Consider the following 22,339-nt stretch of genomic DNA (forward strand, 5'->3'; position numbering starts at 1 on the left):
TAAAGATGGTCCATAACCCACCTCACCTTTTAAATAATCACCCATCTATATCAACCAATTTGTCGAGTGGTCCGGCCAACAACATCAGATCAGATAAAAAAGTCTGGGCCCGAAAATCTGATCCGAGCTGATCCGGTCAAAACTCAGTCAAGTTCGATCCTATATTTTTAAAATCAAGTAATTTTAATTGTTGATATTTTTATTATATTTATTCTACATTAGTATCGAATTTTATATTTTTTGAAATAATATTTTACAATTTGTGATGAGATTCTATAATAAAAACAATGAACTCTCCATTGTTTTCCATATAAGATGATTTTTCACAGGGTAAATGCAATATTATATATATATAAATATAATTTGTTGTAGGAATAATGAAAGAAGATAAAGTAAGTACACTATATATATTTGGATAACAATTGATAAAACATATTATTCTATAAACATGTTTATTTTTTGTCGAACTTAAATATTTTCAACGAAGTCATGTTTTCATAAAATATTTCAGGCAAATTAATACATCTTTACGATCCGATTTAAATTAGAAAAAATCCGACCCGATCCGATCCGGCCCGGAAAAAAGCCCGGTTAGGCCCGCCTCGAGGGCCTAAACGAGCTTTCACATTTTCAGAAAGCCCAGTCCGGCCTAGTCAAAATCAAAGTCCGAAAAGTTCGGTACGGTCAAAGTCCGGGCTTTTAAAGGCCCGATCAAAAACCGACCCGGTGGGTCTTTTGTGCATCTATAGATCTGATGATACTTACAAAACGTATACGTTTCTTTTTTTTCTTTACCGGATAACCCAATTAAAAAAGATCGGCCCAGTAAAGGCCCAATTCATTAAGATCGACAGAAGGCCCAATAAAGGCCCAGTCTATTTGCAAAAAGACATAAGCCTACACTGTTTGTTTCTTGAAGTCTTGTAATTGAATGAATGAGACAGATGGGTTCGATTTTGAGAACTCACCGGAAAATATGGCGGTTTTGGACGGCGCCGGCGATGAAAGATGGTGGGTTGATGAGAATGTATAGTAGTAAACCAAAGAGAAAGGTGGATTTGAAGAAATTAAGACCAATGATTCTTGAAAGAATAAATAATAGAGCTAAAGATTATCCAATTAAAGCTATGATTCCTGTTGCTGAAGATGTTCTTAAAGCTAGAGTTCTTCTGATTCAAGGGGTTTCTACACTTCTTCAGTTTGTTCCTTTCTGGGCTTGCAAGTACTCTCTCTTTCTCCCCCTCTCCCTCCCTTCCTATCTCTCCCCCCCCCCGCTCTCTCTCTCTCTCCCTCTCTCTCCCCCACTCTCCCTCTCTCTCCCTCCCTCCTTCCCTATCTCTCTCCCACTCTCCTTATCTCTCTCTCTCTCCCACTCTCCCTCCCTCCCTATCTCTCTCTCTCTTTCCTCTCTCCCCTCCTCCCTCTCTCTCTCTCTCTCTCTCTCTCTCTTACTTCCTGTCTTTCTCTCTCAATGTTTATGGTTATGTATTAGTTTTTCATTTACAAGATATGGTTTTTAATTAAAATGTGATGGTCTTCGTTTGCATTGTGAAATTAGCTTCATTTATGCCTTTTTAATGTGTAAAATGAGCCTAAAGCTCATACTTTTTGAGTAATTGTTAGATGGAACAAGATTGTTGTATTTGTTTCGAAATGAATATAATGATTATTTATCAAAAAGGATTTATAAAATTTAGTTTACCCCTTACCCGCCATAAAGTTCATTCCTTTGAACTAAATAAAGCATAATGCTCCGACGAGAAGCGAACATCAAAGAAAGGGATTGAACAAATTTGAACAAAATTATAAGAGAAAAAGGATGATGGGAGAAAATTTGAGATAGTGCATATTTTTTATGGTGAGTGTTGCGAAGAGAATGAGTAGGAAGGAGATTGGAGCATATATATATTTTTTGAGATTAGTTGGTTTGACCGTTTGATCTCTAGTTCACATAGTTAGGAATTTAATGTAGAAAGGAAGTTTAAAAATATATATCCACAAAATAGTACATATTTTGTTCCGTTGCCTCTGATTTAATTCACCAACTTGTTTATCAGAACACTTCTATTGTCGAACAATATTGGTGTCACTCTCTAGTCGTACCAAACTCGGCTTTCTGTTGCACGCTTCTTGTTATTTTTACTAAATTCTGGATTTTCCATATATCATTGATTTAAGATGAATATTATATTTATTGCTTATATTGAATGACCATAACAAACAGAATGTCAGCTTAGGGATGGCGTGTGGTCTGAATTGTTCTTGTTTCTTGGCAGGTTCTGTCCGGAAGTATATATTGGAGAGAAAGGACATTTAATAAAGACTTGTGGTGGTTATAGACACCGTGCTAAGAATCAGCAACATGAATGGGTTAAAGGGAGATTGAATGATATTATTGTTCCTGTGAAAACATTTCATCTTAAGCACATGTTCCAAAATGTGATTGAGCATCAAGAGAGGTTCGATTTTGACCGTGTCCCTGCAGTTGTTGAGTTGTGCTTACAGGCAGGGGCTTTTCAATATGATGAAGGTTTATTTTTGAGATACTTGAATTTTGACACAGATGTGAATTCATTTGTTGGAGATGCAACTTTGTCTGTAGAGGATCAGAGGTTTGTAGCACGAGGAACATTGAGCGCATGGGAGACTGTTAAGTCCGGAGTTCAGAAGTTGTTATTGGTCTATCCTACAAAGGTCTGTGAACATTGTTCAGAAGTTCATGTGGGGCCATCTGGTCACCGAGCACGACTTTGTGGTGTGTTTAAATACCAGAGCTGGCGGGGAACTCATTTTTGGAAAAAAGCAAAAGTGGATGATTTGGTTCCTCCGAAGGTTGTGTGGTTTCGTAGACCTCAAGATCCACCTCTCCTTCTTAATACACGTAGAGAGTTTTATGGTCATGCCCCAGCTGTAGTTGATCTGTGTGTAAAAGCTGGTGCTATTCCACCATCAAAGTATTTGTGTATGATGAAAATGCAAGGGTTATCCGCACCAGTATCAGCTCTAGCTGTTGTGGAAGATTGAGCTTTGGTTGTACATAATTTAGCTGGGTTGGGTCCATAGCACACCGTTGTATGTCTTCAAGGATTGCAAGTCCTAGAACCTTTCATAAAGCATGATATGCTTAACCACCTAGTTCTTATCACAGATTCTCAGGTATGAATGTATTTTCTTATGATGATATTATAGAACTAGTTATTTTGATGAGGTATTAGGAGGGTCTTAAAAATGTCAAGCGCACCTTGAATTTTATCGGGGAAGTGTCTGGGATGTGTGTTTTGGTACATGATTAAAAGCATTGTTTTAATGCTCTATATATGTGATTAATAGCATTGTTTTAATGCTCTTAGTAGTACTGTGGTTGGAAACTTGGAATTGTGAGTCCCTTGGAACTCATATCCTTATTACTACGTGACTAGAAATTTATTCTGCCTAGTTTTATGTCTTGTGTCTCAATCTGCCTTCACCAGATTTGCAAACCTCACATTGCACAGAAAATTTTGTTTGCAAGTATTCCTTTGGTTTAGAGTTGTGCTGGCGCGTTTATAAGCTTTATGTCACTCAGGTTCATGATTCTGCGGGGGTTCATGTGGGCCAAATCTATTGCTTTGCGGTGTCCTGTCATGTTGCTACAGATTGGTTATTGCAGATTTATGAGGTGTTATTCTGCTGAATTAAAATCGATGGTGCAGAAATGTGTCAGGCAGTGGATGGTGATGGTGCTGCGCTTTTTGGTAATAGATGCAGTTGTTTTCTAATCTGTTTCAGTGTACTTGGGACTTGTTTAGCCGTTGTGTTGGTGTCTTCATAAACAAGGTCCCTGGAATTTTGTATTGTGGGGCTAGTTGCATTTTCTCGAGAAATACCAGCATGTGGGTTGTTTTTTATGCCATCACGTTCTTCTGCGATAAGTTGCTCAGTCCTGGCATTTCTATCTCGAATGATCATTTTTTTAACCCCGATATGCTTCCTAATTCCTATAGCGAGTTCTGGACTTTTTCACCTGTCTTGTTCCATCTCGGAGTCTTGATTGTTCTATTTATAAGCATGGCAGCAAGTTGTTTCATCCATGCGTGGGTACTCTTAGTATGTCGCTATTGGTGTCTTCAGCTATTCTTTAGTTTTTGCAAGAACCTGGAGCGCATTGTTTCTGGTTGTGCATATCTTCATAATTTCCTGGAGAGTCGAATTTGAGTTGTTTTTCCTGTGGTCAAGGGGCCATGTTCCAGGAAGTGTATGGCCCTGTACTGGTTTTCAGTCGGGTTGTGACTCTACAGGGATTTGGGGATTATTTGGCGCAATGTGTCATGCGTACAAGTTATCATTTTTGTGGCATTGATGTTGGCTGTTAGTCCACTGAGGCGGTTGGTCTGGTTGTGTTTGGTCCGTCTTAACTTGTTCCTCAGGTTCTGGTAATTCAGTGATCTTTGTTTGGATATAGTTCGAGTCTTGTGCTTTGTTTTGTCTTGCTGGAACTTGTTCCAAAAATCTGGTTTTTTGTTTTTTGAAGGAATCCTCCCAAGTTTCTGTCTTTAGGTTTTTATTAACACATTTTGATGGGTTTACATCCCCATTTACCACAAAAATCAATAAATGATATGTTCTTAAATTAGCCTCCAAATGAATCTTGTGTGTACTTTTCAAATCTATGTTCAAATTGTGTATCTACCGTAGGATACCGCTTTTTTTTCTTGGTAACAAGAGGTTGAGGGTGAAGGCATGCTTTTGTGAGAGTATTAGTGTAAGGTCCCTGCCAAAATCACCGTCTTTGAAATTTGCCATGTTAGAGTGGCGATACGTTCTGTAGGCAAGCCACTCGTTGGTTTTCAAAGGTTGTGTTTTGCGCCATTTGAGTTCTGTCATGACATTGATCCGCGTTTAAAAAAATAAGTTAGTTTTCTGGCATTGGCTCTGTTTTGGCCTTCAGAGACATTCATTCCCTTTAAATGTAGACCGCTAATCAACCGTATGCCTTTACTGTTGGTAAAGATCCGAGATAGCACCTTTTCGAAAACCTGGTCTCGTCCTCTGAGAGAGAACCTTTTCGGACACCTGATCTTGTTCTCTGTGCCACATAGCAGAGGCCAGCGCCCTCTCGATTTGGTGTTTACCCTGGCTGGTGATCTGTATCAAGTGTCATAGAAACCAGCAGATTTAGAGGCATATAGAATGAACATGTATCTGGAGGCATATATTGGCCCAATAAAAGGTGGATGGATGAAGATAATATATACTCCCTCCGTCTCTTTCAATTGTTTACATTTTTTAGAGAGTGTCCGACACGAATTTTAAGTCACATATAAAGTATAGTTCTGTAAAAAAAATTTACAATTTTATTTTTCTGAATAAAAATTAAAACATTCAACTTTTATTCAGAAAAAGAAAATTATAAAAATAAGTTACATAACTATACTTTTTATGTACCTTAAAATGCGCGCCGGACATTTGCTCAGAAATGTAAACAATTGGAATTGATTGAGGGAATATGATTTATAAACAGTTTTAGTTCGGAAAACTGCAACAGAACCCAGGTGGGCTTGAACCACCAACCTCTCAAAACATGGAAAATGGTTGAGCGCTCTTCCAACTTTGAGCTTATGGATTCATATCAAAAGGTTCAGTTGGCATGCAAGACAACGGGTTGTATTACCAAGCATACATTTCCTTAATTCCCAAATTCATGTTTTTGATATCAACGGATTAATATAGAAATATGCTTTCTTTTTTTCATGCACCAAGTTGCACATATCATTGGGTTAACCAAGTAGAAGAAACAAAATATATTGAAGAGACTAAAGACTGATCATTTAATCCAATTTTTGAAAATAAAGGCTTTCAACAAATCTGTTAAAACAGGCATTTTAAAACAGAAGCAGGGAAGGTAAATTTTGGTGCTAATTGAAAAAAAAAACAATATCTGGGCTTCTGTTGGCAAAGATAAATCTGTTTCTCTCAATATGTTTAGTAATATATCGAAAGTTAACTACAAAAACATGTAACATTTTAGACGATTGTAAATCTTAAGGTTCATATAACATAATTTGAGAATATCCAGGAACGCTAGAATAAAAATTATGCAGTATGATCACTTATGTAAAACTTGGGAAAAAATATTAATTAGTTGCATCATTTAAGTTTTGTCCCCCCGTTCATTCAAAAGAAAAGTTCAATCCCCCTTCAGATGATAACACAACAAGGGAGACTGGTGGATCATGATTCTGCAAGATAATGAATCGAGCTATAAACAAATAAAACCAATACATTACCCTGGTGGATCGTGATTCCGCAAGATAAACCAAAATATAAACAAATAAAACCAATACATTACCCTCAATTCAACGAACACCATCAAAATCACTGTTATCGCAGAAAAAATTGCAAAGTACATATAGCAATAGTCATTTACAAATAAAGAGCACGGAAGTGAGGAACAACATGATGTTCACCACAGCAAAAACTTAAATCAGTTAAAGGTTAGATCAAAAGAACATTTGAACATTTTTCCAAAGATAAATTGTAATTCAATAATTAGATGCAACTATTGCCTTCAAAATTCTTTCAATACCTTTGATTTGAAGTTAATACTACAATTACCAAAGCATTGCAAGATAGCCAAATGCCTCTGTACATATGATTGTAATCCTTCTCCAATTATAATCACTTGAGAATCATTTTTACAGCTCCTGCTGCAAAAATGTGAAGACTTCATAATTTCTTTCATACAGTATATCAATATCAATTTGAAGTACATTAATCAATGGTAATACTGAAGGGAGATTAAAAACATCTACAGACAAATGCTTCCTTCTGTCCGAGGTTTGCAAAGGCTCTTGTTCCATCAAGACCCTCGCAGCAGCTAACATATAGCCTCACCCAGCAGAATCTCCAACTCCATATAATAATAATAATATAAATTCTAGTTCATTTTTTTATTCAAGTACTCGTACAATAAATTAAATGTAACACCGAATATAGAAGCTAGAAAGGAAGACATGAACTAAGACAAATGTAGATGAGGAAGGGTGAGCTCTCGTCATCAAAAATGAAAACATGAGTAGACAATTGCAACAATTTAGCTTCCGCCTATTGAGAATACATCACTATGCAACATAAAGCTTGAAGTGGCTGTTAAATATAAAATTTACAAAGATGGGCAAATTGCAAAATTATAATTAGCTTGTGATGCTCAAAAGATGTTAGTACCTTTGCTGAAGAATCATGTGCGTATTGTTGGATACAGTTGTAATCAGTGGATGTAGTTGCTCAAACATTGTATCTGAATATTTTTCAATCATGTTAATCTTTCACGTTGATAGGTTTTGATTTGAAAGGATTTTGCAGTCCGCCTGATTGTCAACCAGAATTTATCAACCCCAATTTGATTTGAATAGCTCAGCAGCCCAGCCACCGTTCGTGTTTTATCCAGCTTAGCATAAACTTATTGATCAAATTTAGCCAGTTCTAAACCATCGACAAGTACCAGTTACTGCAGGAGCAGGTGCAAGTGCAAGTGCAAGAATGTGGTGCCAGAAAATTAAAAAAAAAAGGTAAAGACGAGACGCGGCACAGGATGAAGGGAGAGTCGGGCAAAAACCACCCCGTACCATCTCCCTTCATCAACACAAAAGAGGAATTATATTAGGTAGGGTTTGACCTGCCATTCAAGCGCACCCGATATGGCAAAGGCCTAGACACAACTACATTTTTCTCGTAATGGACTCCCTCTCTACCTCACACATCTACAACACAACAACTGTCACAATAGTACAACAATACATACAGAATTGTATACCGAAAATCATTAGGCCATCTCCGCGAACCGGATGACTTCAATTAATGTCAAATTCGAGAAAGTATCACCGAATCAACATCATCTGCGATTACAAAGTTCCATCTATTAAATTCATTCATGACCGTAAATATACAATTAATCAAATAAATATATGACATATAAATCAAAATTAAAAGAATAATCGAATTAAGTACCTTTTGAATCCGCCAAACACGATTGCTAAGATCCGATTAATCGGATAAATCTGAGAGCACGGATCAAAACAACGCCCTGCACATAACAAAAAAAAAATATACACACAAGCACATACATATATAGAAAAAATCAATCGACCGGTTAATCTAACAAGGCTAATCGAAACAACTTCCTAAACATACAACAGACAGATACATATAAAGACAGAGAGAGAGAGAGAAAGAACGAGAGGGAGAGAAAGAGCGAGAGGGAGAGAAAGAGAGAGAGAGGGAGAGACGAGAGACGAGAGGGGCAGAGAGAGGGAAGAAAGAGATAGAGAGAGGGGGGAGAGAGATGATAGAGAGACAGAGACAGAGAGAGGGAGAGACGAGAGAGGGAGAGAGAGGGAAGAAAGAGAGAGAGAGGGGGAGAGAGATGATAGAGAGACAGAGACAGAGAGAGGGAGAGACGAGAGGGGGAGAGAGAGGGAAGAAAGAGATAGAGAGAGGGGAAGACAGATGATAGAGAGACAGAGGGAGAGAGAGAGAGAGAGAGAATACCTCTACTGTTGTGCAGATGCAAGATCTGAATTCATCCAAACTCCATATATACAGGAGGAGAAGGGGAAAAACGAGGAAAGGAGATAGAGATGGAGAAGAATTAGAAGTTAGAGATGGAGATTATTTTGCGGGAATAAAATTCATCCAACGGTCCACAATTAAGTCGTTTATTTTGAACGGCTAAGATTGGCGTTAGACACGTCACCGGGTTTTGGTCTATCGGTTTGAACGAACATTCTAGATTTTGGTACGCGTATGTAAAATCTGTTGGCGGTGGCGGCAATTTTGTAGCTGGAATGTTAATAAAATATGCAAATAGGATATTAAAAAGAAATATACATAAATATATTTTTACAAAATGCACAATAAATAAAATATTTGTCGAGGCTTAAAAAAATATACGCTTCTGTATTTTAGGTTTTTTTTTAAACCATTTTAATAAGGAACCGTCACCATTTATCCAACAATCAATAAATTATACTCCCTCCGTCCCTAAAAATATTTCCTATTTATATTAGACACGTTTGTCAATACACACTTTTGATTGTTAATAACAGTCGATTGCTTAGTATAAATAGTGCTCGAAGTCAATGTTCAAGCTTTCTCTTTTCAATTGTTTGTTCCGGTCAGAGTGCCTGTAGGTCAATCTGAACGGCTTTCGAACAAAATTCTAGTTCAATTCATTTAATTAGATTTTCATATTTTTAATTCAATTAAAGTTTGATTTTCATTATATCATCATCTCCGTATACAAATTATACAAAGATTCGCCTCACTACCTCATTATAAATTTATATCATCAATCTCCACACAAATTAGAGTGGCACAACCTCAAATTATTGATTCAACTCGTGAAGTATAACTAAACTAGAAATTTGAGAATTACGAGCTATCAAGTCTCACAAAATCTCCTCAAAAAAACTTCACAAATTCTTCTTGATAAACGAGTAAGCTCTAATCTCCCACACAAAAAAGAGCAAAGCCCAAAAATCTAACCCATTGGATACTCTATAAATAAGGCCGTGAACCCCGCTAAAAAGAGGTTGTCAATTGTATTTGTATCATTATTTGTGATTCAACAACCAGAAAAGAAAATAGATACTACTATTGGGAAACCTATTGTAGCACAGGATAGACAATCCGATTTTATAAACAGTGTTAGTTCGAAAAACTGCAACAGAATCCAGGTGGACTTGAACCACCAACCTCTCAAACATGAAAAATGCTTGAGCGCTCTTCCAACTTTGAGCTTAGGGATTCATCATAGAACATAACTATTTTGATCATTAAAAAAAATCAGCTGGCAAAACATAAAAGTTGTATCAACTATCATGCATATTCATCAAAGAACAAAACTATTTCAATTATCAAAAAAATTCAGCAGGCATGTAATGATAAACAAGTATAGTCTCCAAATTAACTTTTTTGATAACAGATCAATAGAGAAAATAAGCTCTTTTCCCATGCACCAAATTGCACCGTGTAATTGGGTTAACCAAGCAGAAGAAACAAGAACAAATCTGTTACCTATGATCAAATCTATTATCCCAGGAATTTTAAAACAGCCAAGAACATTGAACTTTGGTGCCAAAGAGATGCAAAAAAAACAATATCCGGGCTTCTGTTGGCAAATAAAATCTGGTTTTCTTTATATGTTCAATATATATGAATTGAAGATTAACAATAAAAACATGCAACATTTTACACTGTAAATCTTTTATCCAAGAAAGCACTAGGTTAAAATACTGTGCAGTATCGATTATGTAAACTTGGGAAAAAATTAATTAGTCCCTTCATCTAAGTTCTGTTCCCCTGTTCATTTAGAATAAAAGTTCAATCCTCTTCGGATGATGACATAAAACGGAGGGGTCTTGTGGATCGTAATTCTACAGATAATTAATCGAGATATAAACAAATAAACAAATATTACCAATACATGAACTCGCCATTAAACGTTGATTCAGCAAACACCATCAAATTCACTGTAACCGCAGACAAAGTTACAAAGTAGATGTGCAGTAATAACAACTACGGTTTATGCAGCACAGAAATATGGAGGAACAACATGATGTTCCCCAAAGCAAAAACTTAAATCAGTAATTAGCTGAATCGAAAGAACAATTTTACCAAACATAAACTTGCAACTCAATAATTAGATTAAATGATTGCTTTCAAAAATTTTCCAATACCTTTGTTTTAAAGTTACAGCAGTCGAATAATACTACAATTACCAAAGCTTTGCAAGATAGTCAGGTTCCACCGAACATGTGAAGATTGTAATCTTTAGCCAATTATGATCAATTGAAGATCAGATACCAGCTCCTGCTGCAAAAATCTAGACTTCATAATTCCATTCATAAAGTACATAAATATCAATTTAAAGTACATTAATCAAATGTAATAAACCCACACATGGGAGTTTTAAACTTTTACAAGCAAATGCTTCCTTTCAGAATTTGCAAAGGCTCTCATCTTCTCAGCAGCAAAAAACCATACAGCCTCGCAAAGCAATATCTCCAATTCCGTATCATAATAACATAAAATCTAGTCCATATTTTTCGTCCAAGTACTAATACAATAAATTAAATGCAACACTGAAAATAAAAGCTAAAAAGTACTTGACATTTACTACGACAAATGTAATGGAGGGAGGGGAGCTACTGTCATTAAGAATTCAAATACTCAAGGAGATAATTTGCGACAATTTAGCTAATGCCTAACAAAAATACATAAAAATGCAAAATTAAGCTTGAATTTACTGTAGTACAAATATTACAAAGATAAACTGCAAAATTATCATTAACTTGCGATGATTAAAAGATATTGGTACCTTAGCTGAAGAATCATGTGGAAATAGATGGATACGGTTGTAATCAATGGATGTAGTTGCTTGACCGTTGTTAATCTTTATCAGAAACTGAATATGTTTTCAATCATGTTAATCTGCCAGGTTGATAGGTTTTGATTTGAAAGGATTTTGCAGTCCGCCTGATGTGTCAACCAGAATTTATCAACCATGATTTGATTTGAATGGCTCGGCAGCACAGCCACCGTTCGTGTTTTATCCAGCATGTCATAAAACTTATTGATCGAATTTAGCCAGTTCTAACAATCGACAAGTGCCAGTTACCGCAGGTGCAGGTGCAAGAATGTGGTGCAAGAAAATAAAAAAAGTAAAGGCGAGACGCGACACACGATGAAGGGAGAGTCGGGCAAAAACCACCCCGTACCATCTCCCTTCATCAACACAAAAGAATAATTTTATTAGGTAGGGTTTGACCTGCCATTCAAGCGCACCCGATATGGCAAAGGCCTAGACACAACAAACACGAATCGACTCACTCTCTGCCTCTCTTTTTCTCACATCTACAACACAATCGACTGTAACAATTGTACAATAATACATGTAAAATTGTATACCGATTGTATCTCATCTCCCACAATCATCAGCCCAACGAAACTGCTTCGTGAACCGGTGAACCCGATGACTTCAATTGCGGTCAAATTCGATAAAGTTTCACCAATTCAACATATCTGAAAATATATAAAACTCCTACAATTAGATTTATACATAAGAATAAATATACAATCGATCAATTACATGATAAATTATGTATAGATCGAACAAAAATTCAAAAAATTGAACCAAGTACCTTTCGAATCAACCAAACATGACTTCTAGGATCCAATTAATCTGATAGAACGGATCGAAACAAGTCTCTGCACATAACAAAAACATATACACACAAGCAAATACATATACATATAGAGAGAATCAATCAACCGATAAATATAACACCGCTAATCGAAACAACTCCCTAAACATAACAACATATACATATAAATAGCGAGAGAGGGGGAGGTAGACAGAGAGATAGAGAGGAGAGAAAGACAGGGAGATAGAGAGAGAGAGGGAGAGAGAGAGGGGAGAGAGAGAGGGAGAGAGGGAGAGAGGGAGAGAGAGAGAGAGAGAGAGAGAGAGAGAGAGAGAGAGGAGGGAGAGAGAGAGAGGGGAGAGAGGGAGAGAGAGAGAGAGAGAGAGTACCTCTACTGTTGTGCAGATGCAAGATCTGAATTCATCCAAACTCCCTAGAATCCACATAAATCGAAACCGAAAACATGATGAATATATACATTGAGAGAGAGAGAGGCGTTTATATATATAGGAGGAGAGGGGAAAAATGAAGGAAAGGAGATAGAGATGGAGAAGAAATAGGAGAGAGATGGAGATTATTTTGCGGGAATAAAATTCATCCAACGGTCCACAATTAAGTCGTTTATTTTGAACGGCTAAGATTGGCATTAGACACGTCACCGGGTTTTGGTCTATCGGTTTGAACGAACATTCTAGATTTTGGTGCGCGTTACGCGTATGTAAAGCTGGTGGCGACAATTTTATAGCAGTAATGTTATTGGGCTTTGATAAAAGAATAAAATATGCATAATTTCTTCTTTTTTTAAAAATAATTTATCTTCCATATTATGCATTTTTAATATGCATAATTTCTTTTTTTTAGAAAAAATAATTTATCTTCCATATTATGCATTTTTACGGGTGAATGACAAATTTAACCTATTTTTATAAAAAATTAACAAAAATGACTGATTTCTAAAAGTTGACCAACTTTAGCCGATGTGATACCCAACTGTCAGTGGAGTATTCATTTTATAGGAGATACTATCTAGTGAAGTTAGTTTATATGAGATACCCTTCTGTTGTCCCATATATGAAATATCAAACTACCAGTGAAGTATCTTATACAAATTGGGATACCCAACTGACAGTGGAATATTTAATCGGCTAAAACCGGTTACTTTTCTATTTTTGTTAAATTTTTTTAAATAACAGGCTATTTTTGTCATTTTTTTCATTTTTACCGGATCCCAATAATGTTAGAAGAATTTTCAAAAATACTACGTTCTTAATTTTTTTTTGTAATTTCACTGTTTTATGATTTCTTCCTTTTTTTTCTTTTAAAATACTGTTCGCACAAAGCAATCAATGCAATTTGTATTTTCATTCGAAAAAATAGTTTGAAGTTATTAATATAAAACTAATTCTTCATACAATTTTATTTTATTTTGAAATTTTAATTTAATTATTTTAGACAATGTCAAAAAGGTCAATTTATTAACTCTTTCTTTCAAAAGAAAAGCATTTTAGGACTTAATCCATTACTTGGAAGGTAAAAAACGGTGAGTGGGTACTGGAGCTAAGCAAAAAATCGAATAAATTTGAAACCGAAAACGAATCTGTTAAGAAACATTAAAAATCGATTAGTAAAAAATTTGACCGCAATCGAAACCGAAAAACTAAAAACTAAAACCGAATATCGGTTTTGGTTTGGTTATAGGTGGAAACGGAACCGAAAATTTCCAAACCAATCCGATACTTAAAATATATTATTAACTAATTTTTACATAATTTATATCAACTTAAATATAAACAAATACAAATACATTTTATAATTTATCTTATATAAATATTTTTGTTTGGGCCTAACACAGGTGGTTATACTATATGTGTTTGCCAAATATGTTCATTGTCCGGTGTATATTGTTTTGTTTCCCGGTAAGAGCATCTCCAATTGTATTGGCTATAATTGGTGTGCTAAATAGGACATGTAAGACAATATGTAAAATTTGTTCAATCTGTAAGACATTGTACTTCGATAGTATTGGCTATATTGGTTAGCTATATTTAAAAAAATAACATGTTATTAAAATTTTATGTTATTATAAATAAAATATATATTTTCAATATGGTAATAAATGATTATAATTTTTTTTACAGATTTATTACAGGTTTGTAGTGGTTCAACAAATATAGCCAACATTGAGAGGTTGACTATATTTATAAACAAGGGGAATGTACCATTGGAGATGGATTTTTTTACATAATCTCTATATTTTTTATTTATAGCATGTATTAGTTATTTTTAGCTAAGGGTTCTATATGGTTGTAGATGTTCTAAGTGTATTATTCTACCCTATTTTGCATTTTTATCCGAAAAAATATGCAGAAATCATAGACTAGTTCTCACTTTAAGTGTAACTTAATAAATTTTAATATAACAAACATATATTATCTATCTATTATATATATATATATAATACCCCAACAGAGGGCATTGGTAGGGGTGGCAAAATCAGACATGACCCGAAACCCGACACGAACCCAACCCGCAAAAGTACGAATTAGGGTTGAGGATTTTGACTTTCGGGTCGTGTTCGGATTGGGTAAAAATTTACCCGAAAAAATCGGGTCATTTTCGGGTTGACCCGAAATACCCGAAGCTGACCTGTTAATTTAAACAAATAATATATATATATATATATTATATGTATATGTTAGGTCACACACACACTGTAGAGGGGGTGAATACAGTGTATAGTACACTCAAATCGAACTTTAAGAACTCAAGCAACAGAAAATAAACTTTATTGAAACAATAAACTCTGTTACAGTATGGAACTGTTACCTCTCAGTGATGAACAAATATCACGAGAGCTGCAAGAGTTACAATGAATAATCTTTTCTAATAATGATAACACTTATAGTGTAAAACCTATATATGTGTTTATATACTACACAGTTACAAGATAATCACTAATTGATATGGAATATAATTCTGCTTCCTAAAATATATCAATCAGATATCTTTTCTTCCAAGTATTCTATCCTTCACGGAATTCCTTCTTCATGCATATCTCTTCTTATGTTTATCTCGATCTTCTTTCCTTTAATCAGCTACTGTCCTTATTTGATTGTCCTTCAGCACTTAAGTTCTGATATCTATCTTCTGATGATTATCTCCTGATAATATAAGTACTGATATCCTTAAGTCCTGACTTCCAGTATAAGTACTGATCAACAGTTAAGTAATGATTTATCCTGTTCACGTAAGATCTGAAAGCTAAACATAAAACATATTAGCCATGACATTATCAAATATATCTAACAATCTCCCCCAACTTGTAAATTAACAAAATATACAAGTTTAACAGATATTTGATGATGTCAAAAACATTAAGTACAAATGCATGAGAAATAGACTAGATAACTACAACTTACAGTCCTTAAAGTTTTACCAATTTCAACTCCTGATAACAACTTCAATCTGTATAAATATCAGAATTTAAGCAGTTGTAGATCTTCGACTTGGCTTCTTCATTTTCTGATCTCTCTGATGGCAGGAGTTGTTTTGAGATAGTTCTTCAACAAACATTTCTCAGCATATCTTAGTTCATCAATCATTCTCCTTTTAACATCTTTAAGCTCTGCAGTATCTTCACCAGTTTGAAAGATTGCAGCTCTGAGATCATTAATCTTTGCTATTCTCAACTCATGATCTAGTCTTATTACATAAGCTTTGTCAGACTCAAGATTGAATTCAAGTCCCTTAATACCAAGATACGTTCTGATCTGTGCAGTATTAGGCTTCATATCAACAATATCACCATTGTGATCTCTGTACTTTGGAACATATATGCTGTCAGACTTAACAGAATAAAGCCTTTTCTGTCTCTGAATCTGTTCTTTTAAGTAGTTTGCAGCAGTCTCTGTTATTCTGTCATTCACTTGAAGTAAGAAAAGTACATGCTCCAATTCTTCAAAATACTTCAAAGGAATGACATTTTGTCTTATATGATAAACCCTACCATCTGTCATGAAATACAACATGATGTATTCTTTCAAGTAGGTATGGTAAACCATCTGTACAGATTCCAGTTGATTCAATCTCTCAGGAGTTGCTCCAATACCTGGTTCACTCAAGGAAGTTGGATCATTGGTAGTGTTGTGTACTCTTCTTTCATCAGCACTTCCCAATCCAGTTTTATCTCTAGCTTCCTTTCCAGTAACTACTCTTGCTTCAAAACCACTTGCAGTAGTCTTCAAAAATTTAGTCTATTTTGCTTTAGTGAATCCTGGTAGGAGTGTCTTTGATCTATTTTCTGATATCAAGTTAACTTGAGCTCTGTCAGAGGTTACTTGCTTCTTCTGAATATCAGAACTTACAATTTCTTGACTCTGAACAACTTGAGCCATGTTAGAGGTTGTTTTAAGAACTTTTCTTGAAGTCAGAGCAAGATCATCTTTTTCATCAGCAATTTCTTCTTCCTTAGGAGGTACATAAGCCTTGATAGGTTCACCAACCTTTTCTTTACCCTTGGATCTTGGATCTATGTGTGGTTGTGATCTAGCCAATGTTGCTTCAGTATGTGTCCTTTCTTTGATCACAATGCCTTTAAGTTTTGGAAGTGACTTTTTACCAGAAGCTTCAGATTTAGATGTGACTTTCTCTGATTTAAGTCTGGCTTCTTCTTCCTTTAAACTTTCCAAGTCCATTCCTGGATTTTCTTGAAGAAATAACTGTCTTGACATTTCCTCATCAAGATCTAGAAGTTCATCAGAACTTATCCTTTTACCAGCAGCAGAACTTATTCTTTTCCCAGTATCAGAACTTGTTCTGTGACTACCTTGTCTTGATGTAAACCTTCTACCTTGACTATGACCGCTACCCATTCCAGAGTTTTCTTGGTCATCTTTTCCATCATCCTTTCCTTGCAGTGTCTTGTTGGTTTTGCATTTGGACTTAATTACCTTCTCCCCCTTTTTGGCATCAGCAGGTAGTAAAAGAGAGATAAGTAGTTCCACTGAGGTCTGGATTTCAGTAAGTTGCGATTGCTGAGAAGCTTGATTTGTCAGTATTTGATCAATCTGAGCTTGTTGTTTCTCTTGAGTTTGCTCAATATAAGCAATCCTGTCAATGGTAGGTTGAAAGAACTTTTTCTTATCAATTTTCCAAACTTGTTCCTGTTTGATAAAGTTCTCCTGAATCTTGTGTAGCTCTGCATGAGTAGTTGAATGAAGACCTTGTAGATGTTTAGTACTCAATGCAGTGACTCTAAGCTGGGTTTTAAAATCATCAGAATTTAACATTTCATCAGCTTTAGTCAAGTGCTCAGCAAGATGTAAAGCATTTGGAACACATGAAACTGAGTTCCATTCCTTAGTCCACTCCTGACCTGCAGGAGTTTCACTCCAAGGCACTGGTGCATCCCTGATAACAAACTCCTTTACCAGTTCAGACTTAGGAAGAGTCGGTGGTGGAGTATGTCCGGAAGGACCTGCTTCATCAGCATCTACAGTTGGAGCAACATCACCAGTATCTCCAACATTTGCAGCATCAGAACTTAAAGAATCAGTATCTTCTGATAAGACAACAGTGTGAGTAGCAATGGAGGCTTCAGCATCCTCTAATTGCTAATCTTGTTCTAAGTTCTGATCAACAGCCATATCCTGATGCTCACCTAAATTCTGATCATCAGCATCTTGATGCAGAGAAGGTGTTGTTGAGAACTCTGGAGTTTGAACAACATCAGTAACAGGTGTTGTGGAAGGATTATTTGCTATTGGAGCTTCTAAGAAAAGTATTTCAGGCACAACCAGGTTCTGAATATCAATTTTAGCACTTGTGCCTGGATCAACAAGAGACACAGATGGTGAGTTAGCCTTGTCAGATACAGCTTCATGAGATGGAGTTGATGGAGAAGAAGTGACTGGAGCAAATTCCTTGTCTTGTGAGATCAGAGATTCCTGATCCCCTTCCTTAGCTGCTTCCTCCTTATCATCTGAAACTGGCCTTTGTGCCCTCTGTTTCTTGTACTTCCTTGTGAATTTGGATTCCTTGGGAGTTTCAGGAACTATCATTCGTCTAAGCCGCTTGAGAAGCCTAGAACCCCCAATTTCAGAATCCTTCTGAGAAGTTGCTTTCTCAGCTTCATCTACCACAGGTTCTGAAGAAGGAATCTGATCCTCAGAATCTGATTCATCTCTCAAAGTAATTCTCCTCCTCTTTTGAGGTGTTTGAGGAACAGTCTTTGTTCTCTTTGGCTTAGAGGATGTAGGCTTCACAGTAGGTGCTGAAGAAGAAGGTTGAACAGTCTGTGAAGTGGAGAGATAGGATTTGAGATAAGTTCTGAGGGTAGATTGAGTAGAATGAGAGGTAGGTACTGAGGTTGATGGATTTTGGGTGGTTGGAAGTGATTGGACATCAGAGTAAACAGATCTATAAGTATCAGGATCAGCATTTACCAGAATCTGTTTTACAGACTTAGGAATCTGTAATGGTCTAACCACTTTCTTCTTAGTATCAGCATTTACCAGGTCATTAAAGTATCGTTTTGCAACCTTAAAAGGTGGGGTTTGAGTGTTGACTAAATGAGGTTCATCAGTACAGTAAGTGTAAATAAGTTGACAGAATCTAGCAAAATAAACAACATCTCTATCCTCTGTCATCCTATCCCCAATAAAACCAATTATTCCAGTTGCAAAATCAAAATGAGTTTGATGAATAATAGGCATACCCTATGTGCTGACTCAGCATTGGGATAGCATCAAAATTTGAACATTTGTTCCCAAAAGCTTTGGTGATGCAATCAAAGAAGAAACTCCATTCTCTTCTGATATTAGCCCGTTTCAACTGTCCAAGTTTCGTCAGACTCTTTTCATATCCCAATTCAGCCATTAACTCCCGAAGGACTGAGTCCTCTGGAATTGAGAAAGTACAATCTTCTGGAAGATGTAAAGCCCTGCGTACTGTACCAGGAGTGACTACAAAGGATAAATCACCCACTTGGAAGATAATACTGGGAGTTCCACGGTTACCACCATCATCAAAAACTCCAGTCCTCCAGAACCTCAGAACTTGTTGACTTGAAAATAATTCAGGCTGAGTTAAGGCGTACCCAACCTCACTATGTGCAAGAAGATCTTGCACAAAGTACAATTCAGATGGAGCTTCAGCATGATCAAGAATTGCAGCATAGTTGTTTGGAACAAACTTTGCTCCATCAATGATTAAATCCTTTGCTGCCATGTGAAAAATATTGTGATTCAAGTATGCCTGTTAGGTGTTTGAGATAATGTCTGTATGAAAAACCAACATGAGAAAGAAGGAGAAAGAGAGTAAAAGTAAGGAGAGAGATAAAGTATAAAGAAAATAAAAGATTAAAGAAATCTTCTCTCTGTTGTACTTATACTCTGAAAAAAAAATGTTACCGTTGGACATCTGTCAGACATGCAGTAATAACGGTCAGTTACTGGGCTCGAGAAAATAGGAATCATTACTTACCCAGTTGCCTTGTTTCAAGGAAAAACCGTTCCATTAATCAAGAGAAACAGTTTTAATTCAAAATTTAAACCATTAGTACTGATTGAATTATTTTTCACTGCATCATTGATATTCTGAAAATACATCACATGAAAATGACCAAGATAAATTAAAGGAGTAAGTGCTGAAAATGAATCAGAACTTAATAAGAAACTCAATATATATGGTCATCAGAACATCAATCAGGATTTATCAACACAAGATGAAATAACTCAGAGATAAAATCTTGAAGTAAAAACAACTTTCATTAATATATCAAGATAATACATTTATGAAATGGAAATTACATCAGTACTTATACAAGATTTTCCCTAAGCTCCTAATCCTAACATCAACAGCTTTAGTCCTAGCTAAGAAGTCTGACCAAGCTGAGGATGAAGAAGAACAGGAAGAAGACAAGATTAAGTCATCTTCCTCTTCCTATCTTCGACGAACAAGATGGCGAGTCGTATGATTCGCTCTTGCTGACGGATAGCTTCCCGCCTTTCCTCCTCCAATCGCTCCAGATGGCGATGGTAATCCATATAGAAGAATAGAAGGTGAGTCAGCACCTCCTGTGGGACAGAATCCCAGATCTCCTCAGGAATGGCTGTTACATGCCACTCCTGCTGCCACTCGGCACAACTTAGCTCCATAGTGAAGGTTTGGTTGTTCAAAAACATGTTGTATCGAACCATTGTGTTTTTGACAGAAGAAGAAGGATAAGTGTGTGAGAAGAATGTGATGGAAAGACTGATGTGAAGTGGTTGCTTATATAGGCAAGAGAATGCCAAGAGACGCAAAGATATTTAATGCTGACAGGTAAAATTAATTCTACCTCGTCTCCCTAGACTTTGAAAAAGAATAGCAGTCATTGGAAAGAGGAATCATGGTCTAGACCGCACAAGACACAAGAAATAGTGGACTGTTCAAGTACAAATACCATTAATCCTAATCATAGTGACTATTAATCTTCCACTTCAACATATTCGAGTGCGAACTGAGACTGTTATCAAATTTTATTCACAGATAAGCCAAGTAAAGGATTAGACTGAGAAATCAGAACTTAGACCTATACCAGAACTTAACAGTCATCAGAACATAATTTCTTAACTCGAAAAAGGAATGCCCATCTTAGTAACTACTCATACAAGTTCTGAGTTATGGATGTCAGAACTTAATCATCAGAACGTGTAACTTAGAACTTGTCCTCAGAATTTGTGCAATAATGACACAATGACTGTTTATCTAAAATAACATAGACCACCACAGATATTTTCATCATTCAGATGGAGTGATTAATGTGTGCATTAAGCTAAAAACAGACAAAGAGTAAAGTCTGATTCACTTCAGTACATCTTAGAAATAAGGCATAACTAAAATTTTGCTAAAGATCTGTCATTGTCCTGAAACCTACTGATGAATGAGTTTATGCTTGAGTCCACCTCAACTGTTTTGTGCTAATTTTATGCATCTTTTGAAATTCTATTTTACAGTGGCTTCTCAGTGTAAGTGAGTCATGACTGTTTATCATAATTTATGCTATTATCAGAGTATTTCTCCAGTAATCATAGAGTGTAAAAAGTCACCAAGAAAATATTTTGCTTTTCTAATGCATATTTACTTAATACCAGCAATGCACTTGGGTCGTCCCTTCCACATTTTTACTCTAGATCTCAAAGGAGTACCTGATTTTATTCTTTGATCTTTTTGCTTTTTCTTTTGATAAGAGAGGTTTATCAGCACTTAGTACATTCAGCAGTTTTACTAGTATCAGAACTTAACAGATGAGTAGCATTATTCTAATTTGTGACTTAGTAATAAGATATGTTAGGTCCCAATTTGTTTGTAGAAGGGGGGGTTGAATGCAAACAATACCGTTTCGTCGAATAAAATGCGGAATAAAATTGTGAAACAAAATTCAAGTTAAATAAAACTTTTATTAAACTTGAAAGGTGTTACAACTACGGTATCGATTACAAGGGTTTAATCTCAAATCAATTATTACAAATTTAGAATAAATTCGACATGAACTTTTTCTATTTTTGTAATTAAAAGATCAAATGCTAAAAGCGATTTGAGATTAAGTTCTAGGGATTTTAATCCGCTAGATTGATATACAAGAACAAGATAAGTAATTCTAGTGGTTTGGATTTAACATTAACAAGCTAGAATATTTGATCTTGAATAAGCAGATTAAGGATGAAATATTTTCTCTTATTTTTCTGCTGTGTTTTCTTGTTCTCTGTTTTTGGCTGCTCTGTTTTTGCTGTGTTATTTTGAGATGATGTCTTCTGCTTCTATTTATCAAAACAGTCGAAGTTGTTGAACTGCAGTGACAATCTTTTTAAGCTTGAATGACTTTCGGTGAGACAATCTCATTAGAGCTAGGAAGACAATTAAAATGAACTAGCAAGACTTTCGGTATGACTATTGATTGTCATACCGATTGTCATATTAGTTCAAATGAAATTGTTTTTCTGAATACTTAATTGATTTTATTCTAATTGAAAATTCTATCAATTCAATTAACTGACTTAGCAAGACATTCGGTATGACTATCAATTGTCATACCGATTGTCATGCTAGTTCAATCAGTTGTCTTTTTAGAATTATCACAGATTTTAATCAATTAATATTCTGAAAATCCTTAATAT

General features: G+C 35.6%; 1 protein-coding gene and 1 long non-coding RNA gene across 5 annotated transcripts; one reads left to right on the forward strand and one right to left on the reverse strand.

Annotated features, from left to right (window-relative positions):
- Positions 1-939: 939 nt before the first annotated feature.
- On the forward strand, positions 940-4,481 carry LOC141667222 (APO protein 4, mitochondrial-like). Of its 2 annotated transcripts, XR_012552529.1 has the most exons (3): positions 940-1,222; positions 2,277-3,156; positions 3,566-4,481. XR_012552529.1 is itself a non-coding variant. In XM_074473629.1 (2 exons), exons 1-2 carry the CDS (start codon positions 945-947, stop codon positions 3,022-3,024), a joined length of 1,026 nt encoding a protein of 341 aa, XP_074329730.1. In that variant the 5' UTR covers positions 940-944; the 3' UTR covers positions 3,025-3,339. The 2 variants fall into 2 exon arrangements, 1 of the variants encoding a protein (XP_074329730.1); XM_074473629.1 differs by lacking the exon at positions 3,566-4,481 and having other exon boundaries at positions 2,277-3,339.
- Positions 4,482-4,618: 137 nt separating this feature from the next.
- On the reverse strand, positions 4,619-12,725 carry LOC141667223 (uncharacterized). Of its 3 annotated transcripts, XR_012552532.1 has the most exons (8): positions 12,572-12,725; positions 12,180-12,246; positions 11,357-12,060; positions 10,716-10,848; positions 8,527-8,817; positions 7,987-8,062; positions 6,566-7,874; positions 4,619-5,124 (listed from the first exon to the last, which is right to left on the reverse strand). It is a non-coding gene; the product is annotated as an uncharacterized LOC141667223 (long non-coding RNA). The 3 variants fall into 3 exon arrangements; XR_012552530.1 differs by lacking the exon at positions 4,619-5,124 and having other exon boundaries at positions 7,034-7,874; positions 8,527-8,790; XR_012552531.1 differs by lacking the exon at positions 4,619-5,124 and having other exon boundaries at positions 7,034-7,874; positions 10,716-10,851.
- Positions 12,726-22,339: the final 9,614 nt, after the last annotated feature.

Source organism: Apium graveolens, chromosome 6 (assembly GCF_009905375.1).
Source record: "Apium graveolens cultivar Ventura chromosome 6, ASM990537v1, whole genome shotgun sequence".
Taxonomy (NCBI): domain Eukaryota; kingdom Viridiplantae; phylum Streptophyta; class Magnoliopsida; order Apiales; family Apiaceae; genus Apium; species Apium graveolens.

What these genes read in the sequence shown, in the direction of transcription:
- LOC141667222 (XM_074473629.1), top strand. Translation starts at nt 945, where the DNA reads ATGGGTTCGATTTTGAGAACTCACCGGAAAATATGGCGGTTTTGGACG. An exon ending in GTTCCTTTCTGGGCTTGCAA is followed by an intron (nt 1,223 to 2,276) that starts GTACTCTCTCTT and finishes GTTTCTTGGCAG; the next exon opens with GTTCTGTCCGGAAGTATATA.